The 18950-nt window shown below is 39.8% G+C and overlaps 1 protein-coding gene across 1 annotated transcript in view; it reads left to right on the forward strand.

Annotated features, from left to right (window-relative positions):
• The window catches only part of LOC108534983 (neurexin-3), a 766104-nt gene that overhangs the window by 421472 nt on the left and 325682 nt on the right, over positions 1-18950 (forward strand). Inside the window, exon 6 of the mRNA XM_017880661.1 lies at positions 1708-1869. Within this exon, the coding sequence (XP_017736150.1) occupies positions 1708-1869 (162 nt within the window). The remainder of the gene's footprint in view (positions 1-1707; positions 1870-18950) is intronic.

Genomic DNA, 18950 nt, shown 5'->3' on the forward strand with positions numbered 1-18950 from the left:
AGGGGATGCCCTTGTCCTAAAATGATATTTGCTTGAATTTTCTGGGGAAGGCTTCCTTTTCTTTAGTTTTCAGTTTTTTTCCCCCCAAAAATGCTTTTCTTTTCTTTTCTTTTTTCTTTTTAAGTATCTCCGTTTGGCTAAATTTGTTTTGTTTTGTTTTCTTATTTTACAACTTTCAAGTTACATACTAGAGACAACAGAGATTTATAGTGAGAACTTTCTGCTTTCTGTGCCTTCCTCTCCCTCTTACTCTTCCTCTTTTCTTTTTTTCCTCCTTTCCCACTCCTTAGTCCCTTTTCTCTTTCCCTTTTATGTGGCCACGGCTGCCACAGGTGATCTGGGGAGGAAAGTACTCAACTTCCTAGACTCTTTCTTACCCTTCTTTTACCTTACTCCCCTACCGTGGCCAAAAGGATATCCACCAATTATGTTCTCCATACAAACTCTGCATGGCATGTTCCTGTCTCGTGAATTTTCCTACCTGCATCAGAATTTGTTTCCTCATTTTCCTCCTCATTACTAACAACTTACCAATCATCAACCCAATTTCACTTTCTTCTCTTTTGTTTTTCCCCACTCTTCATTCTCCTTTCATGTTTCATATATTTTGGGGTTGGGTTTGGACTTTTTCTTTTCTTTTCTTTTCTTTTATTTAGTAAGGGAAGTGGCAGGCAGAGAAAAGACTACCTTTGAGTTTTGAATGCTTTTTTTTCCACTTCCATCTTGTTCTTCAGTTTGTTCAATGCATGTAAGTGTGAAGTGGATTTTTATTCTTTCCCTAATTTCTTCCCACCCTTTCCCAGTTTTGTTTTTCTTCCGCCTTCTCTCTTGGTTCCAGATGATTTCTGCATGGGTGTATCGGTGTATGGTGTGTGCATGCTTTGAGGCCCCATCGTTTCTCTTTGCCCTCTGCTCCTTTCATGGATGTTGGGTAAAAGGGTGATATTTCTTTTCTGTGGGCATTATTATTTTTATTGTTTTGGTTATTATTTTTCATCATTCTTTTGTTGTTGTTGTTAGAGTTGCCTTTTTGGTTTGGGTCATTTCTTCCCTTGGAGGTGGTGATGGGAGCCAAGGGAGGGTAGGGGTTGGTGTCCTGGGGCAGTCCATGGCATGTATCATCCATGACTATATCAGAATCAAGACCCTTCTCCTTCCCTCCCTGAATGCATGTTTGTCAGTGTGGTGTGAGCCAAAATCAATATATTAATAACAATAAAGATAAAAGAAAAGAAAAAAGAAAAGAAAAAAGGAAAAATAAAACCATCAACAACCAAAGACCAACCCCTAACAAACTTCATCATCAAATGTCTTCTTTGCTGTTTTTCACTACCACCATGAATAGCAATCATGTAACAAATAAGCAATCATTTTAGCAATGAACTGAGACAAGTGATATCGTCTGAGGATGGTTCCATTTTCTAGCCTGACTGTGTAAAGATTGCAATGGGTAGAACAAGGTGCCCGGCTTGGAAATTCTAACAAAGTCTTCCATGAGTCTGCAGGGAAATACTGAAGGCTTGAGACCCAGGGAGGCAGACCAGAAAATGGAACTTGGCTGCACATATCAAAATCAAATCAAATTAGAAAGTATACCTCATGAAAATCTTAATGAAAGTGATGCCACAAGTAGGGGAAGCCACTGGCTTATGTTAGGATCGTAAGGTCATTGTTGGGATTTTTTTTGTCCCTATGTCCCTCCACCAGGTGACAATCTCTGTGGATGGCATTCTTACCACGACGGGCTACACTCAAGAGGACTATACCATGCTGGGCTCGGATGACTTCTTCTACGTGGGAGGAAGCCCAAGTACCGCTGACTTGCCTGGCTCCCCTGTCAGCAACAACTTCATGGGCTGCCTTAAAGAGGTAAAGTTCACCCAACTCTATTTAATGCACCATGTGATTGTTTCATTTATAAACAAATGACATGTCTAAATCAATGACTGGATCTGTCCTCAAATCTATGAAGTGCTAGATTGCAGCACAAACAACCTTGGACTTGGAAGTAGGTATCCTATATTTTCATTCCCGCTTAAGCTGGTTGCATGACCTTGGGTTTGTCAATTTAGTACTGTATTAGTCCGTTTTCACGCTGCTGATAAAGACATACCCAAGACTGGGTAATTTATTAAGAAAAGAGGTTTAATTGATTCCCAGTTCCACATATCTGGGGAGACCTCACAATCATGGCAGAAAGCAAGGAGGAGCAAGTCACATCTTGCATGGTGGCAGGGAAGAAAAACTTGTGCAGAGGAACTCCTCTTTATAAAGCCATCAGATCTTATGAGACTTATTCACTATCATGAGAACAGCATGGGAAAGACCCAACCCCATGATTCAATTACCTCCCACTGGCTTCCTCCCACTGGCTCCCTCCCACAACATGTGGGAATTGTGGGAGCTACAATTCAAGATGAAATTTGGGTGGGGACACAACCAACCATATCAAATACCCTGTGGTTCTGTTTCCTCATCTAACAAATTGAGGCTCTTAGCCCACAGATGGCTGTGCTTATAAATTAAATGCAATCACACAGGTGAAAGGCCATTGAAATCACAAGGAACTAGATGAGTGTAAAGTTTGATTTTTGTGATTTTGACCTGGCAAATAGGAAAGCTCTAGCTAAAAGTGGCTCAATTTGTTGTTGTGTGCCCTGTCTAAAATATAACATATGTATTATTTTACCTTCACTAAGCCTGGTGTTCCCAAGGGTCTCATTATTTGAGATGAAAGAAAATTCTTATAATGTAACATTAAGGCTCAGAAGACTGGTTTTTGCTTTTCTTCTTCTTCTTTCCTGAGAGCTAGTAGCTGTGAAAAAACAGTGGGACTTCGCCATTACTCGTTTATTACCATTGTAGCTGGTGTGTTGAGACCTCTGTCTGAGAGCAAAAGGAGCTTCAGCCAAGTGTAAGTGCAACCTCTAAGGTCAATTGTTGAGGCAAAAAGAATCAGATTTAATTTGGTAGAGCTCTTTCAGAACACTGTGGCATCAAAGCAGTGCACTGCACATTTTGTTTAAGCTAAGCTTGATTGCCTAAGTTATCTATACCATCTCCCTGGGGACATTTCTTGAGAAGCAAACAGTGTTCCTTCTTGTAGATAACAATCCCTTGTGACATCTTATGAGTCTCCTCTCAGGGCATGTTTTATTCTTGTTATGGTTATTTGAAATTTATTGAGCATCATTTGTATATGAGATGGCACTGTCCATGCATTCATTCATGCCACTGCCCTGTGAGCCTTGTCCAGGCAGAAATTGTGTCTGTTAGGCGTGGCACATAGTAGATGCATAATAAGAATTTGTTTGTCCATTTATCTAATAATCATTGGATACCTTTTTTTGTGCTGTAACTAAACTTGGTGGCTCTTTTTAAGCCATGATCTCCATGCTCCAAGGCTTTGTCTTGTAGGAAGGGAGATGAGATCAGTGAGTGAATAAGTATAGCATAGGAGAGCATGTGTTCAGTGCCATAGACTAAATGCTGTAATTGAGTAGAGGAAACATAAATTTTAGGTGGAAGTCAGTTTTAGAGAAGGAGTGACATTTGAGGCAGGCCTTGTTGTAAAAAATCATGTGCGAATTGAGAGGAAGGGGTAGAAAAGAGAGACAATAAAGGAGGGAAAATCCAATTATAGCTTTGTATTGTTCTCAGCTGTAGAACGAAATTAAGAGGAGCATCCAAAGAGTGCTATTATCTCTTTGCAGGATGTTACTTAGGCTTCTGCTGGCTTCAGAGATTTCATCGTCATTTCTGATGGAATTATGGTAGGCATAGAGCCCTTCCTCCCTGGGATTTACTCCTATTTGGATAGAATAAAGGTATAGACTATGCACTGTCTAATGAACCCTGAAAGACTCTTAAACATTGTTAAATCACACTACATTGGAACTGCATTCTCATCAGAAAAAGGCTGCAACATTCTTGTTACCAAGGACATGGCTCAGGAATGAATGAGGCATTGGTTGCTGTGGAGTGCTCATTCAGTTTTGTAGTGCAACAGTCCTGAGCATGAAGTTTCTCCAGGACAGGATTTAGGTCTGGCCTTTAGGATTAATTTTCTCCTATACACAATTGTATTGAGCTACCTCTGTATTATATACTTAGAGACAAAGGAGCAATTTCCCAACAACGAATCTTCTATCTATTAATCAGGAAGGAACATTTTGAAACAAGTCTCATAAAAACACAGAGATGTTTCTGATGACTTTATCCATGTGGAAACTAAAGAAAATAAAATACATACACACACACATACACAGACACACACAAACACACACAGACAGACACACACCACACCACACACACACACACATACACACATTTTTGCTGTCCAGAGAGCAGAAAGCTTCAAAAGTCTGTCAGAAGTATTACTGAATAGCTTAAAAGTTAAAGGCAGTTCTGAAAAACAGTGTCGATAATAGAAATAACTATAATTCAGTAATAACAATATATCCTTATCTTAGCTAGCAGCACAAATATGCATTTAAATTCAGACCAAGTTAGAAAAAGGAAAGTTCGAAACACTAACAGAAATGATAGGCAAAGCTAGAACTTGATAAACTCCTGCCCCATCTGTTTTCCCTATACAGCGTGATAGTCTTTCTAAGGCACTTGGAAGTCTTCTTATTTGTCTGAGTACCTTGAACAGATCACTTTGAGTCTAACGTAGTGCTAATATGTTATTTCTTTGCATTTAATAATTACACTTCACTTTTCTGTGGGCAAGTCTATGGAGATACTTCTCTTGTTCTTGGTATTTGTTTTTGATAAGTCAGTTAACATCAAAGACTTCCAGCTATGTTAAGATTCAGCTACCTGCTAAACCCCACTCGCCCACTTAAACCATAGAACAGTCTCTAATTATTTCACACTCCCTTCTTCCCCTTCCTTTTCCTCTTGCTGCCTTAAAAAAACTTCTCTCGCCATTTGTGGCTTTAAGTTGTCCTAAATGAAACTAAGTGATATTATGTGTAATTTTCTTCAAATTAGGGACATGGCGAAGGGCCTATGCAATTTCTGCTCCAGATCATCAATATTTCTTTGTGTGTGGCACAAAACAGGTTTTGTCGTTGGAACTGTAGTTATTTCACACCTAAAAACTAAGTTCTGGCTCCATGATTGTGCCAAAGGGACTGGATATTACTCGTGTGTGTACTTCCTAACCTCATACCCATGTAAAAGCCACAACAAAGCATCCACGTTGTCGTCAAACTATGATAGTTCTCTACACACGTTGGTTATCAATATAAGATTTGTGTCCACTTAAATATCATGAAGTCAGTTCCTTTTCATGTTTTAGTGTGTCTGTCTCATGTTTGTTCTTATTGTGTCCCCAGCTCCTAGAATGGTTCTTGGCACTTGGTGGCTCTCAGTCAATATTTCCTGAGTGAAATCACATGATTGTTCATTAATAAATACCTTTCCTAAATGAATGCTCTTAGGTACTATTGACCACTTGACTTACCTAGGATGATTAAAGAACATCTTGACATGGCAGTGGGTGAATCTTTCAAGAATCTTCTCTCCCTCCACCTGAGCTATCAGATATGAGAAAAAGATTATTTTAAAAGCCTCAGCAAGGCTAAGAGGAATGATTGGAAGTTCCTCTATGAAAAATGGGATAGAAAAGGCTGTGAGGGAGGCATCAAAGTATAATGAAAAGAATACTGGGGGCTGGGCGCGGTGGCTCAAGCCTGTAATCCCAGCACTTTGGGAGGCCGAGACAGGCGGATCACGAGGTCAGGAGATCGAGACCATCCTGGCTAACACGGTAAAACCCCGTCTCTACTAAAAAAATACAAAACAACTAGCCGGGCGAGGTGGCGGGCGCCTGTAGTCCCAGCTACTCGGGAAGCTGAGGCAGGAGAATGGCGTGAACCCGGGAGGCGGAGCTTGCAGTGAGCCGAGATCCGGCCACTGCACTCCAGCCTGGGTGACAGAGCAAGACTCCGTCTCAAAAAAAAAAAAAAAAAAAAAAGAATACTGGGCTTCAAATCAGAAAATCTGCTTAGGAATGTTAGCTTTTTCACTGGCTATATAATAAGGTCACTGATCTTACTCCAGTCTAACCCATAACAAGGAGATAATAAAACTTCTTTCGCATTCTTAAGAAAAAAATGAAATGATGTACATAAAAGTGAAACCATACAGCATTACAAAATACAATGTTTTTGCTTATAATAATTATTAAGGATTATATATTGCATTGTATAAAATAGTTTATAAATTGAAATATAAGTGTAAGTGAATATCCATTAGCACATGGAATCTCTATATTTCTCATATTAGCAAATCATTGTCAGGAAAAAAACCCCCATTATTCTGAGGTTTGCCCTACATAAATTCTCTCGTAATGCAAAAATAGGGATAACTCATCCTGCCTGCCCTCAATGATTACTTTGTTTTTTGCCTTTGGCCATTTATTTGACACTATGTTTTCCTTTATTAAAATGTGAATTCCATGAGAACAGAGGTCTTATTTGCTTATAAATGTCTCCCCAGCACCTAGAATGGACCTTGACATTAAAAAAAATGCACTCAATAAGTATGTCTGGAATAAATAAATAAATGAATGGAGCTCTGAAATCTGGTGGAGTTTAGATGAACAATGTATAAGTCCAGACTGCTATTAAAAAGCATCATAGGCTGAGTGGCTTATAAACAACAGAAATTTATTTCTCACTGTTCTGGAGGCTGGAAGTCCAAGAACAGAATGCCAGCCTGGTCAGGTTCTGGTGAGGGCCCTCTTCTAGTTTGCAAACTGCTGTTTTCTTATTGTGTTCTCACATGGAAAGAAAGAGGATAAGAGTTCTTTAGGGTCCCTTTTATAAGGGCACCAATCCCATTCATGAGGGACCTTCATGACTTTCATGACTACTTTTAGGAGGCCCCACCTCCTAAAACTGTCACATTGTGGGTTAGGATTTCAACATATGAACTTTGGAGAACACAAACATTCAGCGCATAGCAAACAATATATCCTCCAAACCTATAATATGCCAAGGGCTGTGCTAAAATATAAATATGAATCAAACATGGTTCCTGCTTTAGAAGAACTCACATTAGTGGGGAGAGGCAGACACACACATAATTGCAATAAATAGCAGTTAATGCACAACATGAGACATTCTTAGTTACAATGCGGCTGCTGAGGAGAAGGACCTAATACACCTTGGGGTTCAGGGAGCATCCCAAGGTGAGGTGCTTGATGCCAAGTAGAAGGGAGCATGGAAGCATGGGGAAAGAGGTGCTCCAGGATGAGGGGCAGGGTGAGAAAGGCATGGAGGTAGAGCATGTCCTGGTGTCTGGGTGAGGAACATGCAAACAGCTTGCTAATTTCAAGGCCCAAATTATAAGACTGGGAGCTTTGGACTGGTAGCTGCGGTGAGGTAGGGACCATGTCATAGAGGTCTTCATTTCATGCTATACCCTTGAACTTTGTTCTCTAGGTAATGGGGGAGCCATTGAAGGACCTTAAGCAGCAGAACATAGTCAGATTGGCATCTTACCCATCAGGCCTTCATTCTTTGAGGAGTAATGTTAATTCATCTACCACTTTCCCCTGATGTATGTTTTTGTCCTAGGAAGTTGAAGATCTGGGATAGAAAAGGTGGTCCCTCGGCTGGGTGCGGTGGCTCATGCCTGTAATCCCAGCACTTTGGGAGGCCGAGGCGGGCAGATCACGAGGTCAGGAGATTGATACCATCCCGGCTGACACGGTGAAACCCCATCTCTACTAAAAACACAAAAACAAAAGTAGCTGGGCATGGTGGCGGGTGCCTGTAGTCCCAGCTACTAGGGAGGCTGAGGCAGGAGAATAGCGTGAACCCAGGAAGTACAGCTTGCAGTGAGCTGAGATTGTGCCACTGCCCTCCAGCCTGGGTGACAGAGCAAGACTCCATCTCAAAAAAAAAAAAAAAAAAAAAAAAAAAAAAAAAAAAAAAAGAAAGAAAAGGTGGTCCTTGAGCTTCAGCATTGGATTGGAGCCTGCCTCTTTGAATTTTAAAATTTCTACAGAAAACTGCTACCTTCTGACTCCAATTTCAGTTTCGAAAGACCCTCCCTGAGAGGACATGCATTTCTCTTTTTCTCTGTCCTTGGCATTACTGAGCTGTTCAATGACAAATGAAATACAGGAAGGCCAAACCAAGACTGAGTTACATGAGTAGGGTCCCCATTAGGCTATTCAAGCCCATCACAGTATCCTCCCACGTGTTGGACTTTCTGTATAGTTTGATTTGGTTCTTTCCACACCATCCTCCTTTCTCCTCAATCTGACACTTCTCCATTTGCCCATGTGGAGAAGCGTAAGTGCCACTGAGACCTCTGGGACAGACTGGACTCTCTCATCTCTCTATTCTCATGGCATCTCTAATGGAGAGGAAGGAAAAGCAGGATAATTGGGAGAATAGAACACATATTTAAAGGAAAAAGGATTGGATAGAACATCATTGTGCACATTACATTCCACATCCCTTTGTGATTATTAGCCATTTAAAACCGAATGGAGTTTTGCAGCCAGAGATAGTCTCTGAACAGATGATTAATGGCTTAATCTGTAATAACTTTACATTTTATAGAACCCTGATAGGCGTCCACATCTGGTGAGCCAAGCTATTTAAGGCTGTGTTAATTCTGTTAATTGCTATACGTTTATTTGAATTGCTGGCACCTGCGGGCTTTGGGATAATGTGTTTGTTGTTGCTTTTTTTTCTTCTTTAAAAAAATACTCATTTTATTTTACCCTGTCTTGCTTGCTGTCTCTTGTTGCTATCTGTCATGCTATCACTTAATTTCTTCTCTGGATTTTCTTTTGAGTTGTCCTCTTGCTTCCTTACTCATTGTCCTTCCTCCTCCCCTTCTCTGTTCCCTTTTTCTTTAATTCGTTTGTTTCCCAAGCTGTTGTTTTGGTATCCTTCCTGATTGCTCAGGTGGTGATAAATGTCTCTGTCCATAAGCAGGTGAATTCAGGTCATAGCATTGGGCCTAAATATTCCTTCTTTCTCTCATGAAGACTACTGTGCAGCGTAGGGCTAGTAAAGCCCAAGTGAGGCTTTTAGAGTCAACACGAGACATGAGAAGAGGGTGGGCTTCAAAAGCTCAAGCCCAGGGTATGAGTCTTGCCTAGACTCATTCCTTGCCAGTTGCATGGCTTTTAGCAAGCCACTCGACTGCTCTGAGCCTTGGTTTCTTCATCTATAAAGGGAGAGACTAATACTGATTTCATGTATTTTTACGTAGGGAGCAAATGGGATTAGACAATGGAGGTGTTTTATAAAATACAAAATACTATACAAATGTTAATGAAGTTGTTATTTATGTTATTAATTGAAACAAAATCAGTTAGTTCAGGCCAAAGAACCACTTACTGCTCTTCACCATTTCTGCAATTAAAAACCTGCAGAAGTTAGGAGAGTCCAATGTAGTTTAATTAAAAAGGCCTGCTACCAGGTTCAGTTCTAATGTTAATTAGAAAATTATACAACTTCTCTGGATATCCTTGTCTTGATCTGTAAAATGAGGATAGTAATCCCTGCTAATCCAAATGCACACTACTGTAGAGACCTTCTTGTAAATGTCGCATAGAAACACAAATTACTGTTCATTAGATTTTGGGTAGCAAGGTAAGTTTTATTCCATTAAGGAAGATGTACAGAAAAGCACTCTATGGGTTTGGAGATAAGAGCGTTTTGACAGAATGGGAGAATCAATACAAAAAGCTGACCAGAGAAATAGGAGTTGAGCAGCGTGGAAAGAAATGAAGTTGCAAATCAGAGGAAATGGAGGAACGTGGCAGAAGAAGAAAAGAAAAAGCAATTACTGCATCTCAGGAGCTATCTATTGGCTTGTCATGGGCTCAGTGATGTCCTCTGCAAATTCATATGTTGAAGTTCTAACCTTTAGTTTGTGACTATTTTTGAAGATAGGGCCTTTTAAGAAGTAACTGAGATAAAATGAGGTCATATGGATAGGCCCTCAACCAATATGATTGGTGTCCTTACAAGAAGTGATAAGGACATGGATATACAGAGGAAAGACCATGTGAAGACAGAGGGAGAAGATAGCCATCTACAAGCTAAGGACAGAGGCTTCAAAAGAAACCAACCTTGCCGACACCTTGAACTCGGACTTCCAGCCTCCTGGAGCGTGAGAAAATAAGTTTTGGTAGTTTAAGTCACCCAGTCTGTGGTATTTTGTTATGGCAGCTCTAGTAAATTATAGAGCTTTTTTATGGGTTGACCATAAAAAAAAATGGCCATTTTTGGCTGGGCGTGGTAGTTCACGCCCATAACTTTAGCACTTTAGGAGGCTGAGGTGGGGGGATTGCTTGAGTCCAGGAGTTGGAGACCAGCCTGGTAAACTTAAGGAGACTGTATGTCTACAAAAAACATTAAGAAAATTAGCTGGATTGGCCGGGCGCGGTGGCTCAAGCCTGTAATCCCAGCACTTTGGGAGGCCAAGATGGGCGGATCACGAGGTCAGGAGATCGAGACCATCCTGGCTAACACGGTGAAACCCCGTCTCTACTAAAATACAAAACTAGCCAGGCGAGGTGGCGGGCGCCTGTAGTCCCAGCTACTCGGGAGGCTGAGGCAGGAGAATGGCGGGAACCCGGGAGGCGGAGCTTGCAGTGAGCTGAGATCTGGCCACTGCACTCCAGTCCGGGCGACAGAGCGAGACTCCGCCTCAAAAAAAAAAAGAAAAAAGAAAATTAGCTGGACATGGTGGCACATGCCTGTGGTCCCAGGTATTTTGGAGGGAGGTGGGAGGATCACTTGGGCCTGGGAGGTTGAGGCTGCAGTGAGCCAAGATGGTACCACTGCACTCCAGTCTGGGCAACAGAGCAAGACTCTGTCTCAGAAAACAAAACTGTAATTTTTTTTGTGTGTAAGGATAAAAAAAAATAAAGTCAAATATTGGCAATGTCGGGTGACTCAATTTCAGAATGAAATTTTTGTAAAGAGGATAGATTGAATCTTCTGGAAAAGAGATTACTTTCTGGATTACAAGGAATTTCTGTGGGCAGGAAAGAGAGAAAGAGAGAGATTGGCAATATGAGTCAATTCCCATTCCCCTGGCCATGGTTGTTTTCTTTATAGGTGGGCTTCTAATGCAATTTGGACTCATAACGTACAGAGGCACAGAGGAAGAAGGAGCAAAACCCTGAGCTACTGGGGACAGGGATACATTTGAAGCTTATTTCAGTAGGAAGCAGGTGTGAACATTTAGCCAAAGGTGGCTGTAAAAAAGTTGTATGGGCCTAAGGAAGAATGAGGAGCATGGAGGTCTGAAAGATCTTTGGTGTTTCAGTGCTATGACAGAGAGTAGTTCTTCAGTTAGTGCCACAATAAAATTACTAAAGAAGGATTTGCTGCATGTAGTTGATGGGTTGTTGATGGAGAAGTAGATTAAAATATATATATTTGGCAACTGGGTATTCATTCTGCCTTCATCTGATACGTGTTTCTTGATTTTTATTCCCTTCATACTCAATCCAATGATTCAGTGGCACCTGCTCCACTCCCAGCTCCGTTAGTGAGCATGTGATCCCTAAATCAATTAGGGACTCCTATTCACCTGGTCATGGTTGCTTTCTTCATAGGTGAGCTCCTAAACCAATTTGGATCCATAACATACAGGCTCAGGACTTTTGTCTATATGTTGTAGGGAAACAGCTCTCTCCTGTTTTGGGCTAGAACTTGGAGTGGTATTAAACTAAGCTTCTGGCCACTATCTTGCCACCACAGAGACCAAACACAAAGCCAGGATGGAGAAAATCAGAGTGAAAACATGGAAGAAACTAGGCCTTAGCGACATTTTTGAAGGCCCTGGGTTAAACATTTTTCAAATTAGACTACCGCTTAATTTCCACTCGTGATTGAATAAAGTACCTCTGTTGCCCAAACCAGTTGCGGCTCTGTTTTCTATCATTTGCAGCAGGAAGACCTAGGTGATGTAGCAGAATTCCTCATGTTCCTATTTTACTCCTGTTTTTTGCTGACAAAAGATAGGTCCTTGGACAAGGAAAGACAGACAAAAGTAGGAAATGTAATACTGGAGCATCTTAGAAATCAGATAATTTGCTCTGTATTAACTCAAATTTCCTGCCTCAGATGAATGCTATCCCAGGACACAGAGAGAATTTGTAAATACAATTTTTGAAACCTAGTTGGTGGTTTTTGAGGAATGCTAGTGAATAGAGAAGGTTCCTAAAGACTAGACAATTGAAAAATGTGGATAATGCAAACAATGAACTTATGAGTTGAACTGAAATCTGGGTAGGATTTTGGAGTGCAATATTAACAGAATATATGAGCCCACAGCAGAGAAAAGAGTGATCAATAAAACTGCCATCACTAATTAAGAGCACTAAGAAAAAGCTATATCTTATCAACCAAATTCATATATTCATTTAGTAGTATTACTGATGATTCATAAAAGTACTATGGACCCCATCTAGTTAAATAGCAGCAAAGTTTTTGAAGACACATTTTGTGATATTCTCATTAATAAGATGGAGCAATAGGGTTTGGATGCAAGAGCTATCAAGCTATTAAAATACCAACGGGCCCTGATTAAGTGGAATTTTTTGGTCTATCTGAAAGTTTTTGTAAGATGGCACAAAGCTCTGTCTTACATTTATATTAAGGACTTGAAGAGACATAAGAGAACATGGCTTGTTAACTTTGTGGATGATGGGGATGGAAAATGATAGAAATTGTGCATCTGTGTTATCTGAGGTTGAATTAATAGAGGTCTGACCTATACAACAAAGGAGGTAACAGTTCTTCAGTGTAATTTATTGGTTAAGAAAGCAGGCTCTGGAGTTAGAGTGTCTGGCTGCAAAGCCTAACTCTACTCTCAGAAGCTATATGATGCTGGGTAACATACCTAACCTTCTGTTACTTATTAAATGGGAAAAATAATTATACCTACTTGATAGGGTTGTTGTATTGAGATCATGCATGTCAAATAGCTGACATGTAGAAAATGTTCAGAAAATTTTATTTATAATTATTATTACCATTGTGGTCACTATGTGCTAGTATAATTACTGGAAAGGGAAAATAAGCTTTTTTTTTTTTTTTTTTTTTTTTTTTTTTTTTTTTTTTTGAGACAGTGTCTTGTTCTGTCACCCAGGCTGGACTGCAGTGGTGCTATCTCGGCTCACTGCAACCTCCACCTCCTGGGTTCAAGTGATTCTCATGCCTCAGTCTCCGAAGTAGCTGTGATTACAGGCATGTGCCACCATACCAAGCTAATTTTTGTATTTTTAGAAGAGAAGGGGTTTTGCTGTGTTGGCCTGGCTCATCTCAAACTCCTTCAAGCATTCCACCCACCTCAGCCTCCCAAAGTGCTGGGATTACAGGCATGAGCCTTTAACATGATAACTAATTGATAGATTAGAACATCTTTAGAGCTGAGCTCTAAAAAAAAAAAAAAAAACCTAAGGCATTCAAGTTCCTAATGTAAGAAGGCTTAACTGATAGAACCGGGGTCATTTAACCTGAAAAGTGAAGATGCCTGTGCCCAAGGTTTGAGAGTTGTCTTCATACATGAAGGACTGTCCTATGGAAGTGGGATAAAATGTGGCCCATATATCCTTAAAAAGAGAAACTAAGTCTAGTGAGTGGAAGCTGGGTACTTAACATAAGGAAGAACTTTCAGTGAGAGCTGTCAAAAACTGCCTTCAAAGTAATGAATTCTCTAACACTCAAGGCATCCAAGTAGAGACTGGGCAACCATTTTGCTGAGGTTATCGAGGGGATTCTGGAATCATATGAGTGGTTTTGATTTCATCAGTTCCTTTCTGATAGATCTATAGTTCTATGATGAATGACCTATCTGCAAAGAAAGAATAAGGCTAATTGATTAGCTCAGGTTCATCGTGTGAAAGACTTTCCTCATTAATCTGTAAATCAGTTGGCTTTACATGTCCCACAGACATTTACTGTGTTGCCCTTGTGGTAGGAGTTGAGGTTCCCAGCCACTATCATCACCTATTACTCACTTACAATAATTTATCTTTACTCAGTCCTTTACTTGATCATCTCAAAAACCATTACAACCACAGCAATTATAATCATAGCAGCAACAATAAAGACTAGCAATTATTGAACACTTAATGTGAACACATGTGAAGTGTGTGTCTACATGGTGCTATGTAATTCAAACGTATTCCCTACTTATTCCCCAATTTATTTCTCACAAAAAAACTTATAGGTTGGATTATATGATTGTTACTAACTTGAATTTAAAGAGAGTGACTGTCTTTCCCATTTACAACATTCTAAGTGTTGGAGTTGAGATGTAAATACTGTCAACATCCTGATTTTGCTGCCCTTTCCACCAACTCAGTCATAAGAGTTAGTGATGAAGAAAAAGAAGCTCCTCTGGAAAAGGTTGGTGATTCTGTGTTTAAACTTACTGTAAGGAGTTATCTCTCACTACCACTTAGAGGCTCTACTTCATAGGAAAGGTCATTTAATCAGGCAAAAATGTTCTGTTGGGAGACTAGATACAATTACCTATTTCTTTCACCTTGCCATTGATTGTTCTGAGAGGAAGGCAGTTTTTGCTTGATTTCCCACTTTGGGTAAATTGATATTGCTCAACCTGCTAATGGAGGAATGATTTTCATTATGGAACCCGAGAGGGAAGTTGCTGCTCTTGTATAAATGTCAAGCAGTGCAATAGTTTCGTCTTGAGATGGGCAGCACATCTTTTCTTTTTGTTCTAGCCTAATATTTTCCATGAAGTTGGAGCTATTCGCCTTTAATGCCTTCAAAACACCCAAATGAGGAGCAGCTACTATTTAGACTTCTTATGAATTTTCAGTCTGATTTTGGGAATCACTTATTTAGCTTTGCTTTTTTTTTTTTTTTTTTGCTCGTCAAGATAAATTCAGTGGAACTCATTGCTTTCTAAAAATGTCACTTATTTACAGCAAATGTAATCTACCACAACGTTCCTACTGAGACAAAATCTCTTGTGTCTTTGAATGCCTCAAAGGAGATTAAAAAAAACACTGGTCCTTGTACACATATACCTACAGGGATAAAGCAATCATTGAGCTAATTAATTAGCTTATGTTTTCAAAAATTGTTTTGCAAATGCAGAAATGACTATTCCATTAGTGTTATGGTGCTTTTGTAACCTTGTGTTCTGTTCCTCATGTAGAGAGTGTGCCACAAATAGTTTCTGCATAGATTTCAAGAGAGATACAAGGACACATTTTTCACTTCGCAAATCAGTGAAGATGCAGCTTAGGGCAGCAACATTGCACACCAATTATCAACAAATAAAATTCTCCTCCTTCCCTCTCCCTCAGCTTTTCCCTCAACAGCCGATATCAGCAGATGTTCTATCTCATACTCTGTAGGGAAAATATAAATTGTTCAGGTAATTCTTGCTAAGCTTCTCTCTCTCCACCTTAAGACTTATCTTCAAAGATTTTCATTGCTACCTTCTTCCCCGCCATCTTACAGAATGAACTTTCCCCTCCTCTTTTGCATCTTTTGAGATTTAGCCCCTTTAAAGATTCCCTTTCTTAATCTTCGATCTCCCCTTCTCCTCTGCTCCATCCCTTCAGCTGGAGACATACTCAAAATCACTTCTTTGATACTGTCTCCTGCTCAATTACACGTTAGCTCATTCCTTACTTTCAATGAAAAACTTCTTGGGAGGATGGTACATACTTCTGATGTCTCCCACCTCATGGTTACTCTTTAACCCTCTACGTTTGCATGTCAGACTCTGAACTCTAGTATCCGTAGCACTTTAGTGGAATTGTTTTCTTGTTTTACCTTGCTTAAGTTAGAAGTACTTTATTATATGCTCCTATAGCCCTCAGTTCAAAACTTCAGTGCATTGCAATTGTTATTATAGTCTTCATCACATTGCACTTTAATATGCATTGTGTTCATATGTTTCCTCAATAGACTGAGCTTCTAAAAGACAAGAACAAGGATTTATATAGATGATTGCACATTCCCTTTGAAGTTAAACATAGGTCCTGACACAGGAATAGATGGGAATATTCGTCAATAAATTAATAAGTATTTATGAACATCAGTGATAGAATTATTGTTCCAAAGTTCCAATTTCTGCTTATATTCATTTTGTCAACAGCGTGCCACTCATTTACTTATTCATGAATGCAGTAAATATTCATGGAATGCCTACTCTGTCATAAAATCTGTTCAAAGAGTGGGAGTGTGTGGTGAATGACAGCATGTATAAAGTCTATGAGCCTATGGAATTCACATTATGGTTGAAGAAGACTAAGAATAAATGCAAAACAGATAATTAAGATACTTTCAGATAACGATAAGTAGCATGAAGGAAATGAAAGAGAATAATGGGTGTATTAGTCCATTCTCACACTGCTAATAAAGATACCTGAGACTGGGTAATTTATAAAGGAAAGAGGTTTCATTGACTCACAATTCAGCATGGCTGGGGAGGCCTCAGGAAACTTAACAATCATAGTGGAAGGGGAAGCAAACACGCCCTTCTTCACATGGCAGCAGCAAGGATAAGTGCCAAGCAAAAGGGGGAAAAGCCCCTTCTGAAACATCAGATCTTGTGAGAACTTACTCAGTATCATGAGAACAGCATAAGGGTAACTGTCCTCATGATTCAGTTACCTCCTACCGGGTCCCTTTCCTGACACGTGGGGATTATGGGAACTACAATTCAAGATGAGACTTAGGTGGGGACACAGCCAAACTGTATCAGTGAGATAGTGAGTGTGTCTCCAGGAGACTGAGTGGTCAGGACGGGACTCTTCGAGGATGTAATAATTGAGACCTGAGATGAAAGAAGGACTCAGTCACACACACAAAACCTTGGGGAGAGGTTATTCCAATCAGAGGAAGCTACTAGGACAAAAAGGACCTAAAGCAAGGAAAGCTTGGCACATTCAAGAAAAGTCCAGGAGGCAATGGTGGCCATGGCTCAGTGAGAGAGGTGGTGAGAGGAAATGAATATCTAGGGCTGGATATGCTGCTTTTCCAAAAAGACCCAGGCTAGGAAATGTCAATTTATCAAGCTTAGCTCTACTTCAGGGTCTTCGTCTTCCTTTTATCCCATATCTAAGTTGATTTTCTCTTTCCCTTTATCCTCGAAAGTGAGATGTCCCTGTATCTTTGTAAGCTTGTGTGTTACCTGTGCTCAGCATCTCATTCTCTCCCTTTCAACTCCTGAATTATCCAGTTATTCCCACTCTTTCTTGCAGTATATGTCTATATATTTTTGGTTTACAAATTGTGGTAAAAAAACACATTGTCCAAAATCTACTCCCTTAACAAAATTTTAAGTGTATGCTACAGTATTTTTGACTATATTCACATGGTTGTACACAGATCTCTAGAACTTTTCTCTTGCAGCTTTGATATTTGCCTATTTGTTTCTTCTTCTTAGACTTAAAAACAAGTGTTAGTCTCTCTTTTCATAAAACCCTTCTCTTGACCTGTACTTTGTTAAGCTCAGGAAGATAAAAAAATGACTCTTTCCAGGAGATGGTAGGGAAAAAGGCAAAACAAAATGGTTATAAGGTTTGAAAAAGGAAAGATAAGAAAAGCAGCATTGGACGACCCATAACTTCTATAAGGGAGGGTGGGTACAGTGTGCTAAATGAGAGAAGGATGGGGCATGGTTATGTAGAATTCAATAGGTTTAGAACAGCTCATACTGTCATTACCTATTCACTTGAGTTAGAAACCTCAAAGTGAGATGTGATCTTTCCTTCTCATTCCCCTTCTTCCTTTTTGCCCTCATTTAATCAAACACAAAATTCCCTTGGCAATTCCCTATATATTTCTCACTCATCTCTGTCCTCTACTTCCTGGTCCCTTCACTCCTGCCTCTCCCTCTGCACCATAGTACTTCGCCTATCATGGTGTCATGATGAGTCTTTCCACCTCTGTTCTCTCTGCTTTCTCTCCATGCTGCATGCTCTTCGTGCCATTCTTTGCACACACCCAGTGCCCACCAAAGCATGTCTTCTTCAGCCTCCCACTCAAGGCCTTCTGCAGTTTGTCTTCAACTTGGCTGCCACCTCCTCATAGTTCCTCCCTACATTTAACCAGAGTAGTCTTTTCCTATTATTCTAAATGTATGTTTTCAGTTCTTTCGTCTATAACTTGTTTATTTGGTTCTTCTAGCCAAGAAGTTCTCCCTTTCTCTTTTCTGTCTGATGCTTACCTTTTCTTCTAGAACCTAGCTCATGGTCACCTGCTTGACTGATCACTGGGTTTACAGTGGTCTTTTCTCACTTCTGAATTCCAAGCACACTTATATAATACAGGGTGTGTCAGCTCAGATTTAGGAGGTAGACTTCCAGGTTCAAATTTTTGTTTTTCCACTTACTACCTATGTGTCTTGGGCAAGTTAGTTAGTGTCTCTGAAACTCAGTTTATTTATCTATAAAACTAGTATCTTAATAGCACTTACCTCAGAGATTTCTTATGAGGAGCAAATGAGATGATGCAATAAAACCTTTAGCTGAATCTGTTTCATAGTGAGTACTCAAGAAATACAAGCTATTTTGTCATTCAGTTGGTCCTTACAGTACCCCATAGTCATTTGTTAGCTTTTCTGGCTTGCATACAATCCCTTTGAAAACACAGTTTTTGTAGTTACAGCAATGCTGTATATAATATCAAATTATTAAAGACAGTGGAAAGGAATTTATATCCTCCAAATGAATTTCTTGATTGACTGTAAGAAAGCTGCTGTTTCTCCATATTACATTTTGACCACAATTGAAATGATCCCATCTGCCAAAGGAGAATAATTTCTTCTTTATGGACATTGTAAGAAAAATCTCACTCATGGATAAATATGTGTGCATATGTGAAATATGAATGCAGTGATTTCACATTTTTAAAATTCCTGGCAATCAAATGAGATTGTGATAGGTTTATCTTTTTTTTTTT

This window comes from Rhinopithecus bieti, unplaced genomic scaffold, assembly GCF_001698545.2.
Source record: "Rhinopithecus bieti isolate Rb0 unplaced genomic scaffold, ASM169854v2 scaffold_11380, whole genome shotgun sequence".
Lineage (NCBI taxonomy): Eukaryota > Metazoa > Chordata > Mammalia > Primates > Cercopithecidae > Rhinopithecus > Rhinopithecus bieti.